The sequence below is a fragment of the Dioscorea cayenensis genome, chromosome 1 (genome assembly GCF_009730915.1).
Source record: "Dioscorea cayenensis subsp. rotundata cultivar TDr96_F1 chromosome 1, TDr96_F1_v2_PseudoChromosome.rev07_lg8_w22 25.fasta, whole genome shotgun sequence".
Taxonomy (NCBI): Eukaryota; Viridiplantae; Streptophyta; class Magnoliopsida; order Dioscoreales; family Dioscoreaceae; genus Dioscorea; species Dioscorea cayenensis.
Window position 1 is genome coordinate 29,241,390 of NC_052471.1, and position 15,294 is coordinate 29,256,683.

Below are 15,294 nucleotides of genomic sequence, written 5' to 3' on the forward strand. Positions count from 1 at the left end.
GATATTTTTAAAAAAAAATTTGACATAATGACAGAAATACCCTCACATATGCATACCCTCGCATGTTTGACATAAAAAAATAAGTTTAAATCTCAGCTCAATAAATTAAGAGTACAAATGTATTGGGTGATAACTCCATATTTGTGCATAGTGACTTACACTTATTTTATATTCACATTTCATAAAAAAAATTAAAATTAAAATTAAAATAAAATAAAAATGCACTTCAAACTAGGGTCACTCTATTAAATTTAGGTCTCATAGGTCTTCAGTTGGGTCCATAACCTTAAAAATAATTGTTCCCAACACCGGAAGATATGTACAAAAAGTTCAGATTGTGTTTAATAGTCAACATGAAATACACCAGCTTAAGCCTTTTTAATCCTGGGTTAGCCAATGATAATTTTGTAATTAAGATAATAAAAAAATATATAGGTATTTTTAAAATAAAAAATGGATCTCAAAGACAATTTTTTTTACTCTCTAATATGAGCTTGTTTGCTTGTAAAATAAATGAAAACAATTATTTCAGTATTTCTTTTTTTTTTTCAAAAAGGACAAATACTGTCACATAAAAAGGGTTATCAAAAAATAAATAAGTATAATAATACACTAATTATAATAGCTTAATTGATCTTTTTAAAATTTATTAACTCGACTAATGTAACATAGAATGATTGACGTCCTACTACGTGCATGCAAGCCCATAATATTTTTAAGAATTAAACCAACTAAACCAAGCTAATAAATCTCTTGTCATACGACTCTCTAGAAGAAAGTATTACACAATATTACAACATATATTATCAACCAAGGGATTCATCCACTGCATTGAATAATTGTTGTTAAAAAAAAAATTAATTTTTAAGTATTCACCTATTAAATTATTTTGATTTTGTTTTTCTTTTTTGGTTACATTGATGTTACAAATATATTATAGATTTTATTAATATTTCTAAAAAAAACACATGCCCCAGAATTTTCACATCAACATGCAAAACACTACGTAGCTAAGGCATTGTTTTTAAGATTAAAGGCCTTCAAAAATCACACAATAAAAATAGCATATAGCTTGTCTTTACATCCAAAATGCTCCCATACAAAACAATCACAAAATGACATATCTTTTTTGTTTTTTTTAATGGCAAAAATATATAATTTACATGGGAGCAATAATACATTTATCTGGCAAAAAGAATAAATTGAATACATTTTATAAGGGCAAAAGAGTAATTCACACACCTATACTATTCACTCTGGTTGTAGGGACTGAATTGAATGAAGACCACATGAAGAGTTGAAAGAAGCACTTTTGAACTATATTTTGCTGCAACTGCACAAGAGCTCCTGAACATGGTTTTGGACAATTAAGGGTTCAAAACCTCGAACTTCATCGGTTTATCTGGTTGTGTCCCTCTGGCTGAAAAGACGATGCCATTGCACGCAATCGATTAGTGATCTCGGTGAATGTCGGTCTCACTAAGGGATCGGGTGACCAACACTGTTCCATTAATTTCCTCCATTCGCTGTCACACCGATCGGGAATTGGTGGCCGGAGTGTGTTGTTCACAATTCCGCCTACACAATTTACTTAAACATTTAATATCGATAAAAAGGAATTGTAACTTCCTGGATATTTTCAATTTCTACATAATCCCCGAAGTTTTCAAAATCTATGAGAAAAATTCACAGTTTATTCAAAATTTGCTGCACCTGCCCCAGTGCAATGCAATTTTGGGATTTCACACAAAAACAAAAAAGGACCAACAACAACTACATATTACATACCAAAAAAAAAAAAGAGGCAATTAAAAGAAAATTGCAAGAAGAAAATTGCAAGAATTAATCAATCAAAATGAAAACATTAAGGGTCTAATAAGTAATTTTCCCTTTAACATCAAGGGCATTGTGAGCACCTAAACTGGTTGGAGACGAGTGCTTGCAAGATGGATCACTATTCATGAGAAAAAAAAAAGAAAAATCTAATTTTTACTCAATTTACAGTTGTTAAATATAAAGATATTCAGTACCTATGATTGCCCCGCAATGCATATTAGCATATGGTTCTTCACCAGTGAAGATTTCCCACATCACTATTCCAAATGAGAAAACATCGACCTGCCAACGCCCAAGATCAGAGTAATTCAAACAGTTTCAAAAGGATCAAAAGAGTTACCTTATCAGAAACCCGACTACTACTTCCATTCAATAACTCAGGTGCCATCCATGGAAGTGTTCCCCGAACACCGCCAGAAACCAGGGTGTTTCGCTTGATCCGTGAAAGTCCAAAGTCTCCGACCTGTGCACGTCAATTCCAATTGCTATCTCAAGCCATTTGATCATATAATAGCTGACAAACCACATGAACTTTTGAATCAAGGGTCTAAATACTCTCAGCATTTATCAGATGATAAAACATTTACTTCTTCAAGATATTTAGGTATAAAGGATGAACGTATGATTTCCTTATTTGCAGAATTGAAGGTTCTAGATTATTTTATCATATAAATGTTGCTTAAAGAAGTATCTACAACTTATTTGTAGCAAAGAGTGCATAGGATTAAAATCTGTATACTGATTGACAAATCATACTGCATCACATTATTGTCAAATCTTCCACCGCGTGTGTCAATGATGAAGTTTCATGACCGTAATACACAAAACAGTAAGAAACCAAGCTGCATTTGGGCAACAAGTATTTCAGTACCTTGCATATTGGTCGTTGAGAATCTCTCATGTTAACCAGCAAATTGTCACACTTCAGATCAAAATGAACAATGTTCTTTGAATGCAAGTATTCCATCCCAAAGGCTGCATCCATTGCAATGATAAGCCTTTTCCGACGATCTAGTGCTCTGCAAATTTGTTTCATGGTTTTAGTTGCACGTCTGAAGGAATTTTTCTTTGTAAACTACTATCAGGTTACCTTTCCTTCTTAAGAAGGACATGCCTCAGTGAACCATTCACCATGAATTCTGTTACCGTGGCCAATGTTCCCCCAGTACCATCTGGAACCACTCCATAAAAAGCAACGACATTTGGATGGTGAAGCTTGGAAAGGATTTGGGCCTCCCTCCAGAAATCTTTTGTCTATAAAATACAAATGGTTAAAAGAAAAAAAATATATCATGTCTAACATCATTTGATGAACACTGCTACAGAGAAGCAAGCATGGGCCAATATGGCTAAACAATAAGAAGTTACGACTTAATGTTGTCTAAGTTGTGATTGCATACCTAATTTTACCATAGCTCAAATTTATCTATCTTTTCTAGGAACATGAATAGCAAGTTGGTCACTAAACTCATGATTGCATATTCAAAGCTGGTTGAGCATCTTTAGGCATGAGACTATGTGTTTAAAGATTTAAGAAAAAACAATAATAATTATAAATGTATAAAGCTCCCCATACTAGCTAGGTCCCTCTAAGGGTTTAATCTATTTACAGATCTTGGACCAAAGAGATTGCAAAAAATAGGATGTAGGCATCAAAATATTTCAGCTCTACTGTTATTTTGTATGTACAATTTAGGAGGAACTTAGCATAATTAAATTGGCCATGTTCAGTATGTTAAGAAATTTATTCAACTGGAGGACTTTTAAAGTATGATAACTGCTTGCAAGCATTTCGAGGTAACCATAATAAAACGCACTGAAGGGAGACAGTTTAGAAATAAATTAGGAAATAATAAATGTATCAGAGGCAATTATGTTCTCCACGCACCAACCGGTCCTGCTCAGATGATCTCCCAGCAAAGCAACTTTTCTTGATACGCTTGATTGCAACATCAGTTCCTCGCCATTTTCCATAGTAAACAGTTCCAAAAGTGCCCGAACCCAATTCGCGTATCTCCTCAAGGTCAGCATTCTTTATAATCTGTTTATCAGAATCTACATTTCTCAGTTATAGATGTATGGAGACTAGCAGATCACACGAAAAATGCATATGTAGACATGCAAAAGTGAACCAGCAATCAAAATTATGCAATGGAGGAAGTCTTCAATTCCAAACTACGAATATGCAACATTAGAGCCACTTAAATATGGTGCCCGAATAATCATTTTCGTAATCCTGAGAAAGAGATATTCAAGGTACATTTGAGCCAATTGAGACAGCAAAACAAAAATTTTTGCATGCAAACAATAGAACTAACCTGCAAGCCATATATACCAGCTTCTTTCTCTGCATCCATAGATTCATTTGTCTCTCCGTCAACTTTGGCATCCTAGATTGATATAGATTGATACAATATAAGCTACCTCACGCCAATATAAATGATTTTTATTAAATGGCAAATAATTACCTCATGTTCCAAATCCAGATAACTGTTCTCCACATCATTCTCTTTTAGTGATAAGGTGTCACTGGTGTCCACATCATCAATGACCTCATGATGTACCTGAGGAACAATGTTTCGGATCTCTGGAATGCCTGAAGGAACACCATTAGTCACATCTTCAACTGTGATTGCAGCACCAATCAGAACTTGATCATGAGAAGTGCATGGAGGTTCAGTTTCTACACCATTCAGATGTTCATAACAATCTGTACCATGGTGCATATCCCTCAAATTTGAACCAGGGTTGTTGACAATATCTTGGTCAAGGAGAGAAACTTCTCTCCTCAAATCTTTATCGCCCACTACTGAATTTTGAGGCAAGGACCACGAAGGAGGATCCTCGAGATGTAAATTTAAGGTTGGATCAGAATCCTGGATCCTAACAAGTGGAGCAGAATTGGCAGAACTTGCTAGTCCTGGTTCTAGGTTATTCTTTGAATTTTGGGGCATGATGACAGGTGGAGGATAAGAAAAAGGATCACTAGATGAGTTACACATTAGATCATTGTGCTTTATACCATTACAGTGCTCATTGGCCTTGTGTGCAGCAATTCCATTCGTGATCTCAGATCCTGGAGAAGTTTTACACCATGCAGTTGAAGATGATTCATCTATGCCACTGCTCTTTAAATGTTTCAACTTATCATCTATGCCTCTCTCTAATTGCTTGCCAAGGGAGTTCTCTTTGTGATCAGAATGAGTATTTGGAACAAGAAGTGACGGTACAGAAACTGAACTTTCAAGGATTTCTAATTCTCTTCGAGAAACATGAGTACTGTGATTGCCACTCAAGTGGTAATTATCAACTAGCAGTCTCCCCTTACATGTCACAGATTCTTGTGCCACTGCATTGAGGTCAATGTGATAAACGTCCTTGTCATTGGGTATAATAAACTCTTTCTCATCCATCCCTTTTGATGCATCACAACCCAATCCATGCCCCATTTGAGATATCTGCAGCCCAGGGTCCCTTCCATCAGCTCTTCTCCCACTTAGATTTTCATTATTGATATATAAAGCATGCCCTCTTGCTGAAGAACTTTCAGATAATGCCCTCTCTAATATGAAAGGATGCTTGGAATTGATTTTCTCTGTATTTTCAACAAAAGGTGATCCTTTTCCTTCAAAGTTAGTTTGGTGTAATTTCGGAGAAGATGGTTGTGTTGTTAAATCCAAGCTGGTAGGGACTAATTTTGTCAAATTTGAAGCATTTTTGACACCTTGTTCTTGAAGCGAAGAATCAGAGTATGCATGAGGCATACCTTGAACAGGGCCATCTAAACCATTGGATCCTAACATCCAACTCATTGAGTCTTCCTCCCTTGGGAACATTTCAGAATGAAATCCTCGCTCCTTCAGGCCAGGCCCTTCGCCATAGGAATACACGCCAAAATTGGGCTCATTGCAATAAATAGGTGAATGTCCTAAATCCCTAGTGTGCTTGTGATTTTGAAAATGCACCCCATAAGGTCTAATTTGGGTCTCAGAGTCATAGAGCATGTTTGGATGAAGTTTTGTTGCTGGGCCATGTATACAACATCCAGTATCAATGGCATGATAATTGTCAGATGGCTGTTCTACATTAAGCTGATCTGCAAATGATTGTTTCTGAGAATGTTTGGAATCTCTGTTCAGAATTGGCTTTGGAGAAAAAGGGGGTGATAGACCAGCAGCCTGTGGATTTATGAACAATGGAGAAGCAGGGTGATGCAGGAATCTCCCCAGAATATTAGGAGCATGGGTCCCATCAGTAGCCTCAGACACAGCAAAACCATGAGAGTCGTTTTGAAACCTTGGAGAACCATCTAACTGATATCCCCATTGACTCGATAAGCTGTTACCACTTGAGCTTTTGTGAAGACTTGCATCAAGTATGTTGTTTACAGCAACAACATAATGATACTCTGAGCTATTATGCAATGCTCTTGTATCTAGTGAACAGCTCTCAGATTCATTCAAAGGGATTAGAAATATTCGAAGCCTTTGTGATCCATCAGCCTTTTCAAGTCCATGGTACTCTTCCATCATATTCTGAAGATCTTCATCTGAAGAAACAGAGATAAGAGCATCGAGATCTTCACCAGGAAGCTGATACCTAATAGTGTGAGGCTGGTTGCATATACTGGAGGTTTTCTGTACAAGTTCTCTCCAAGAAAGTTTCTTTCTGATTGAAATAATCCGCGTCTCACCACCAACATATCTCAGTTGCCCATCACCAGGCCTGGGCAAGATTTTTCCTCCAAAGCTGCAAAGGAGCTTCAACTTGTCGGAAAAAGAGCCATCTGAAGTCCCAGATTCATGAAGCCGACGATGACAACCTTGCATAATCTCAGAAACAGAACTAGACTCAGAAAACTCATTCACAGAGTTTCCACGAATCTTACAGTCATTTTCTGTTTGAATTCTGCCACTTTTATCAAAATTGGCATCCTGTGTGCCTTTGGTCAATAAAGTGTTGGAAACAACAGCATTGCAATCAGAATCAGATCTTCTGAACCCATGAATATCAGTAATTTTCTCATAACTTGGTTGAAAATTCTGATCAGCATCGAACTCAACCCTTTTCATGAGACCACGAGGAAAATCATGTCTAAGAGCTGTTCCCTTTTGGGTGGGTCGATCTTGAAGAAAATCCATGGAGAACTCCTCGCCGGTTTGAACAGAGATATTATTTGGAAACCTCTGACCAGAGGAGTTGGGCATGACCTTCTCCATTGTCCAAATTAGAATTTAGTCATAACTACATCACCAAACACAACAAAGCTGCCAGCCATCAGAAGACTTCAAGAACCACATCCTTCAATCTCTTCAATTCCTGGACATGTACCTGTTGTTCCAATCCATCAGCAGCACTTTCACACTTCCCTGAAAGTGCAGTTTAAGCTTCCAAAGTCACCCACAAGTACTCAGGCAATGTGATTGTAAACCTTTCAGAATGACCATACCTTTGGTGAGTTCTGGCCATTCGAAATTAGATCAAAATTTAAAATTAGGCATATAGAAAGGTGATAAAAGGTAAACAAAGGCAAGGAAAATAGTGAGGATAAACTTTTCGAGAGCAACAAAATAAAACAATTTGTAGTCAATTAAGCTTTGTATACCTTGAAAAGCTCATCACTGCACAGCAAGAGCAGAAGTACATGACTGATAACATTTGTGCCATTGATAACCAAAAGATGTGTTAGAAACCCAACCCGAAAAAAAAAGAGGAGACAAATTTACAGCGTTTAATGCAATTTTATGGGAATTCAAGAATTATGGAAAGAGAATGCCAAAAAGTAATCCATTTTGTGATACTAATTTTGAAGGTCTTTACATCCAAAAGCTCTTATTTATAGAAATCTAACAATCTCTTAAAAATTAAAGTAAACATTGATGAATTCATAAGCCCTAACCAATCTAACAATCAAATGCACAAGTTCCAGGGAATTAAAAGACAACAATCAAACACCCAAGATCACAAAATTGAGTTTTTTTTCTACATGTTTCTAAATCATTCCCAGCAAAACCATCCAAATCCAAAACACAGATCTTAATTCATTCGAAATACGACCAAATTACAAATCACCAACACAAAACAAAACAAATCCATCGGAAATCACAACAAAAATCTCAAACAAACGACAATGAACTGAATTACATCGCAAAAAAAAAATGGAGAACAATTCTCAGTACAACAAACACATCAAGATCAATCACACGATCCAAAACAGATACAAAAACTCCGATCCCAATTCACAAGATCAAAGCTAAACAAAACTAAACCACACCAAATTCCTCCAAAAACACAGAGATAGAGAAAAGAGATCATTGAAACACACCTGAAACCCTCGTTTTGCAGCAAATCAATGGGAGAATAGCGAGGGTTTTCGAGATGGATTCGGAGAAGAAGAGAAGGATGCTCGGATTCCGCAAACGAGATGTTTGTTTTTTTAGAGAAATTTTAATGAAAATTTTCGATTTTAAATTTTTAATTTTTTTAAAAAGTTTCACATTTTTTTAATAATTTATTATTATTTATTTATTTTAATTACTTAAAAAAAAAATATGGTTTTGAGGCTCTAATGTAGGCCTTCTAGCGGAGGGCATAAGCGGCACCATTTATTTATTTATTTATTTATTATTTATTTATTTATTTATTATTTATTTATTTATTTATTTTTAATATGTAAATATCTGAAAAAATTTGTTTTATCTGTTTTTTTTTGTTTTATTAATGCTATTTTTTAAAAATATTTTTAGTTATGGTATTTGTGTTACTGATGCCAGATGCCATTCATGCTATTCTTTATATATATATATATATATATATGATTTTTTTTTTACTTTTTGTAAATATCTGAATTTTTTTGGGTATATTTGTTTGTTTCTTTAAATTTTTATTTTTCTTATTTGTAAAAAAAAATAGTTATGGTATATATGTTTTTTTTCTATATATATATATATATATATATATCTTGTTTTTGGTATTAAATATGCGAAATTTATGGTATATTTGTCTCTGATTTTAAAATTTTATTTATGAATTTAATGAAAATAGTAGATTCACATCACCGTTTTCATGAAAAATATTTAAATTTAACAAAAAACAAAAAATTGAGGACATTATTTGGTGTTTTATATTTCTCATTTTGAGAATTTAGATAAAGATAATATAATTGATACGTATTACGTCATAAAAAAATAAAGAAGATAAATAAAGAGCAACTTATAAAAGTTTGAAAAGCAATTTATTTAAAATTTTTTGAATAAAGTTGAGAGTGACGTTCATTGATGACGATACGTTGCATGGCTATGGATTAATTAAATACAATGGCTTAGGATTATTATTATTATTATTATTATTATTATTAATTGAATTTGGGGTTGTGACCTGTACCGAACCAGATTAGTCTCACATCGGCTAATTGATAGAGAATCCATATGCATATAAATTGAGAGCAATTCTCCGTATTAGACCTATCTTTTGGGGTACGAGTCTACTTTTGTGTGCAACATTTAATGTTTTTTTTTTAAAAAGTACCACGTGGAGCCCAAACTGGGGCTCAGGGGATTTGCTAGCTTTGTGCGGGGTCGGCTTGGTCTATATATGAATAACATCATGGGCCCTAGATGAACTTAGGCTTAGCTGATGTCTAGATTGGTTGGCTTTGCATTAGAATCTGAAAAAAATGTCAGGTATAAATTGAGGGTGCCATGTAATGAACCTAGAATTAGTCCCACATTGGTTGAATGACCGAGATACCTTGTACATATATGTTGTGGGTAACTCTCCTGCTTAGCCAGTCTTTTAAGGGGTGGATCCACCATCATGTACTAGAGAACTCTAATATTTTTTTTATTTTAATTAATCAAAATAATGAGATAAATTTTATATAGACTAAACATAAAATATTTTCCAATAATAATACTATGATATAAAAAGATTACTTTTAACATATAATAATTACGAAATGTAACTTTTCTTGTAATATACCAAGATATTAAGTACATTCTGATACAAACAGAGATTTTTTCTAATATCAAATATATTTTGTTATTTTTTATAAAGCCAACAAACATTGGCTAATATCTTTAGCGCGCATGAATTACTACTTTGAAAACACGTCTATCAAAGGACATGTGTGAGCTAATGCCTTGAATGCGCCCTCACTCCGTGGACGTGCATGAGAGGAAGGGGTGCAACATTATCCGTAAGTTGATTCCTCCAATGAAGATTCAAACATTTATCACTCTGTACATCACACAAAGGACTCTTGTTAAGGCCTTTAACTACCTTGAATATTTAGATTTTGTCGTTGAAAAAAATTATGGATATTCATATTATCTAACATCCAATAGAGTCCACTATTCTAATTTTTTTTATAAAAAAGTTTTTTTTCCCTTTACAATTTAGTGGAGAGAAAAGCAAGAAAATGGCTTATAAATAAAAAAGAAAAGTGGATAGTGAGACATTTGATTAACCACCTCCAATGGTTGTTAATTTTTTTTTTCAATTCATCATGGCTATTTGACAAAAAAATAAATAAATGAAATTTATAATTTTTTTAGGAAAGTATTTAATAGTCCCCAAGAAGTTTGCACTTTCCCTATTAGTCCCTACTAGTTTCCCATTTCCTTGAAAGTTCCTCTTTTATTCCGCTTTTCAATGACTTAGGTGAAGTTAGATAGGTGAAGTAAGTGTATTTCACCATTGACATTGTGACACGTATCCCAAATATGTATAAAAATATAATAACTTTTCTATAATATCCTTACTTTTTTTAAAAAACTACTCATCTCATGTCACGTGTCAAACATCCAATGGTGAACTACACTAACTACACCTATCTAACTTCACCTAAGTCATTCCCTTTCTTTTTCAGTCCAAATTCCACAAACAATGTGAAATATGGGGTTCAGTGGCAATGAAAATTACCAAAATACCCAACTGAATAGAGAAAATTCTCCAGCCGCGCGAAATGACGAGATTACCCTCTATCTTCTATTTATTTTGCTTATTTATTATTTATTATTTATTATTTATTCTTCTTCTTTTTTATTTTTTATTTATTATTTATTAATATTATTCTTATTTTATTTAATTATTATTATTATCATTTATTATTTATTTATATATATATATATATTTATGATTATTATTATTCTTATTTATTATTTATTATTTATTATTTATTCTTCTGTGGGTAAAATCTTTATTTCAACATATAAAAATTTCCACAAATACAAATCTATAACAATGGAAACACATATGCATAGAAAAATAAAACAATAAATCGTATATCACACAAGTACAATTATAACTACACAGAAACAAACATAATAAAACATGAACTAACAAAATTACACATAAAGAAACATACTTACACAGGAACACTATATACTACACAAGAGCATATAACATTACATAGAAACACATGTTATTACACAGGAAACACATAAAGTATAGATACACCTACATGTAAAACATACACGTAGACAGTACAAAACTTCAAAATAGATAAAATAACTGCATAAATGATTTTTGGTTGTTAGTCATCAATAACTGTATTACAAGACACTGTTGTGATCGTCAACCACTTCGTAAGTGTCATCGATTGATTGACCCAACTGCAAAAACCGACTGTCTTCGACAATTTTTTCAAGTTTTTTGCGTATCTCAGGGCAAAAGTATGTATCCCACCTGGCCGACACTTCGCACCGCTCAGCTAGCATGTTTATAAGTTTAAACATGCGCATTAATATACGCGAATCTAATTAAAGTTGGTAATTTATATAAACAATTAGTGTTACATACAAATCTATAATAATACATAGTAATGTACGATTTTACGCATTAACTATATTTACTACACATATAGTGATAATATTACACATGAACGTAATATCGTACACACAAACCTAAAATAATACATAGGAATATACTATTTTACATATTAACATTAGGTAGTACACATGTATGAAAAGTATTACACATTAACAATTTTATCTACACATGACCGTCTAGTACTAAATAGGAACAAATGAGTTTACACACTAACGAAAAATTTTACACACTAACGTTTACTAATACACAGAAAAACACTAAACTGTAGATTTAATCTAACCTTATAGAATCGACCATGCTCATTACATGTAGATGTCTTACCTCAATGATTATTGAAAGACTCCACTACATTCGAGTATATCTTGCACCAACATATACCCTTGAACAAATAGTTAGACCAATGATCAACGTCGGATTTTTGTAACAACCAAGCGTGTGCATCAGTCGAAGTAGATGCAAGTTCATTGACTATATCATCGACCTCCTTAGATGTGTACATATACGCAATTTTCATGAATAGTGCCTAATATTGTTCTTTCAATGCTTTCCTAAGTCTGCCATTAGCCTTCGAGAAGTTGGCCTCCAAATGGCGCAGACAATAACTATACGGCTATGTAAAGAAGACTCTTGCAACTGCGTTCACAAGACCCTTGGATCGATCCAAGATGAACGTAATAACTTTTACACAGTCGTCTTGACCATACAATGCATCCCCGAGAGTAGTAAGAAACCAAGTCTAAATCTTATTTGTTTCATTGTCAACTGCAGAGAATGCTACATAGAAGATACCCTCATTGTCATCTTTACCGGTTGCACCCAATGGAATCCCGATGTACTTACCAAGAAATGATTTCCGTCAACAAAAAGTAATGGCCTGTACCCCTACTTGAACCCCAACAAACAAGCCCAAAATGAGAAGAACACATGTTTAAATTGCTCAACATCATTCTCAATGATGGCAATACTAAGCGCTCTACCGAGAGGATGTTGGGACAGAAAAGTCTCGACATCGATATTCATGCTTGCTGAGAAGGAGTCCCTGCATGACAATGCATAATATAGATAATATCGGTAATAATGTTTATTACACACCAAACTTAAAAACTACACAGAAATGAATAATATTACACATGAATGCATAATACTACACAGAAAGTACTGATATTACACAGCAAGTACTTTTACTATAGGAAACACATAAAGCTAATTTAATACACATAAAAGCATTTAATTACACAGAAACATGCAAATTAAAGGTAATTGACACTCGATTTGGCAAAGCGTTTTGTACGAGTAAGGTATCAAGAACTTCACCCTTACCCGAGAAACGTCTAGTGCACACTACTCACATATGTTATCCATTACAGTTTTTCATGAACTCAATACGGTGAATTGAAGCATACATCCTTCTTCTTTGTATCGCGTCATGGCACAAAAGGTTTCCATTGATTATGAACACCTTCATGGAATTTGAAAAAGCTACAAAGGTTATTGGTTGTTACTTACTATAAAAGATGAGAAGATGAAGAACCTTAAAAAGCTTTCCCCACGGCCTCTACAAGATGGAGAATAAAAAATAAGATAATGACGAACATAAGAAAGCTCTTTTCCGGGCCTCAAGAAGGTGTAGAATAACAACGAGGACAATGAAGAATCGAAGGAGAACAAGAAAATGGGAAACTTCAGCAACAAGATGAAGAAGAAGAAGAAGAAGAAGAAAATAAATAAATTGAAAAAGTTATGACATTGTACACTACCTTTGGATTTGATTTTAACTTTTCTCCAAAACTGGATGTGACATGGAGGGAAAAATTCCTCCAATGTTTGCTTTTGAGACAAGGGCAAGCTTAACATTTCACATCCAATTAACTGACGGCTATGACAACAAGGACTGAAAAGAAATGGAAACAATAAAGGAGGGATTTTTTTTAAAATGGAAAAGTCTAGTTGACTGAACATGAAGAATGAAACTTCCCATGGATTAAAAATAATTTTCCCTTTTTTTCATTTTATGTTCAATGTGTGACATTTTTACCATCTCTCCCAAATCTAATAGATGGTGAGATATCTACGTTTTATATTTATATTTGGTTCAAAATAGTTAACAATATCAAAGTTAGAGATAAAAAAACTATTAGAGATAACCATATTTTTAGTATTAGTCTAATTTTAAAATAAAATTTATTGTTGTATTATAGTATAAATATAGCACAATTTTAATTTTTTGTAGTTATAAGAGAAATGACAACAATAGTATTGAAAAGTTATATGATTAAGGGCTTGTTTGATATCGCATGTTTGGTTCATAGATGAATTATGCAAAGTAAATGGTCTCGTTGTAATCACTTTCCCTTTGGAGAGAAAAAGTGGTTCAAACTTTAGGGTGCATGAAAAAGATTACATGCTAAACTGTGAAAGTGTGCAAAGAATAAAATTCTCACATTACCCCTCTTTTTTTTTATAAAAGATAATCTCTCCTTTTTTTTTCCTTTATTCTTTTCCAAAACTCCAGCCCAAAATTTCTATCTTCCTCTTTTTTGAGTTTGGATTATAATTCTTTAATAATACATTAATCTAGTTAAGGTATAACTGTTTTTTATTGTTATTGTTAGTTCCTCCAGTGTGGTTTGTGGGTATTAAGTAATAATTAAGCACTCATAGAAGTCTCACACAAACCAATAAAGAAAGAGCACACAAACAAACACAAGGAGACACACAACATTGGTAACCTAGTTCGGCGTCCACTCGCCTACGTCTGGGGGGCCAAGCCCGGAGATAAACAATCCACTAAAAGAGGTAAAAATAGATGAGTACAAACACTTGTCACTCACACTCTCAACAATAAAGATCACTACCCTCTCTAGATTGTCTGGTGCTCACACACTCTCCTCAAAGAGTCACCCAAGAGTCACACTTACAATCTACGAGCAAAGTAGCTTATATAGACGCCTCAACGCCCCAAATATAGCACATACCTCTTTTAGATTCTCCGCGGCTACTAATTTAAAAACCTGTCGAAATTAGCTGTTGCAACTCCTATTGTAACATGAATTGCAACATGGCCCCTCGATCGCGACTTGACCGAGTTCCGGTTACGTTGCGGACGACCTCAAGACTCATCAACCTCCCGGTCATGCTTAGTCCGAGTCGATGCAGCCAAATCTCCCGATCCCGACTGCCGGCAACTAGCCTACCTCCTCAGTTCCTCATCACGCAGTCCCCTCGCAAGGGGCGCACGTCCTTATGCGTCTTCACGAAACTTGCCAAACTTAGTCTTCAATCTTCCAAGTTTGGTCTTCAAAGATTCTCCAAACTTGATCTTCAATTCACCCAAGTTTGGTCCTCAAATCTTGTCTTCAATAGATCTTCAATCAATCAATTCAATCATCAAGGATTCTTCAAATCATATCTCCTTCATTCACACCATGAATAGATCTTTCTTTAATTAAGCTCCACCATATTTAATCTTCAATCATATCTCTCTAAGTATGGTCTTGATATGATCTTGTCTTCATGTTTCCAAGAATAATTCCACCAAGATCTTCAAGATAGCTTCACCATGATCTTCAAGATAATTGGCCCCATGTTGTAGACATACTAAAAATAGCTCCACCAAGATCTTCAAGA

The 15,294-nt window shown here is 34.1% G+C and overlaps 1 protein-coding gene across 7 annotated transcripts; it reads right to left on the reverse strand.

Moving 5' to 3' along the window:
• Window positions 1-1,041: 1,041 nt before the first annotated feature.
• Window positions 1,042-8,279, reverse strand: LOC120259616. 7 transcript variants are annotated; one of them, XM_039267240.1, is made up of 11 exons: window positions 8,162-8,279; window positions 7,442-7,484; window positions 7,286-7,297; window positions 4,305-7,205; window positions 4,155-4,226; window positions 3,725-3,877; window positions 2,927-3,090; window positions 2,708-2,855; window positions 2,177-2,299; window positions 2,031-2,118; window positions 1,042-1,578 (listed from the first exon to the last, which is right to left on the reverse strand). In XM_039267240.1, the coding sequence occupies exons 4-11, from the start codon at window positions 7,053-7,055 to the stop codon at window positions 1,391-1,393; spliced, it is 3,687 nt and encodes a 1,228-aa protein (XP_039123174.1). In that variant the 5' UTR covers window positions 7,056-7,205; window positions 7,286-7,297; window positions 7,442-7,484; window positions 8,162-8,279; the 3' UTR covers window positions 1,042-1,390. The 7 variants fall into 7 exon arrangements, with proteins under 7 accessions (XP_039123174.1, XP_039123175.1, XP_039123171.1 ...); XM_039267241.1 differs by lacking the exon at window positions 7,286-7,297; XM_039267237.1 differs by having other exon boundaries at window positions 4,305-7,297.
• Between the last annotated feature and the right edge of the window lie 7,015 nt (window positions 8,280-15,294).

Bases quoted from the DNA above. Each gene is read 5' to 3' on its own strand.
- LOC120259616 (XM_039267243.1), bottom strand. From the start codon at position 7,055: ATGGAGAAGGTCATGCCCAACTCCTCTGGTCAGAGGTTTCCAAATAAT. The intron at 3,091-3,724 runs GTGCGTGGAGAA...TGTATTTTATAG, and splicing joins CATCTGAGCAGGACCGGTTG to ACAAAAGATTTCTGGAGGGA. The intron at 1,579-2,030 runs GTACTGAATATC...TAAATTGTGTAG, and splicing joins GCATTGCGGGGCAATCATAG to GCGGAATTGTGAACAACACA.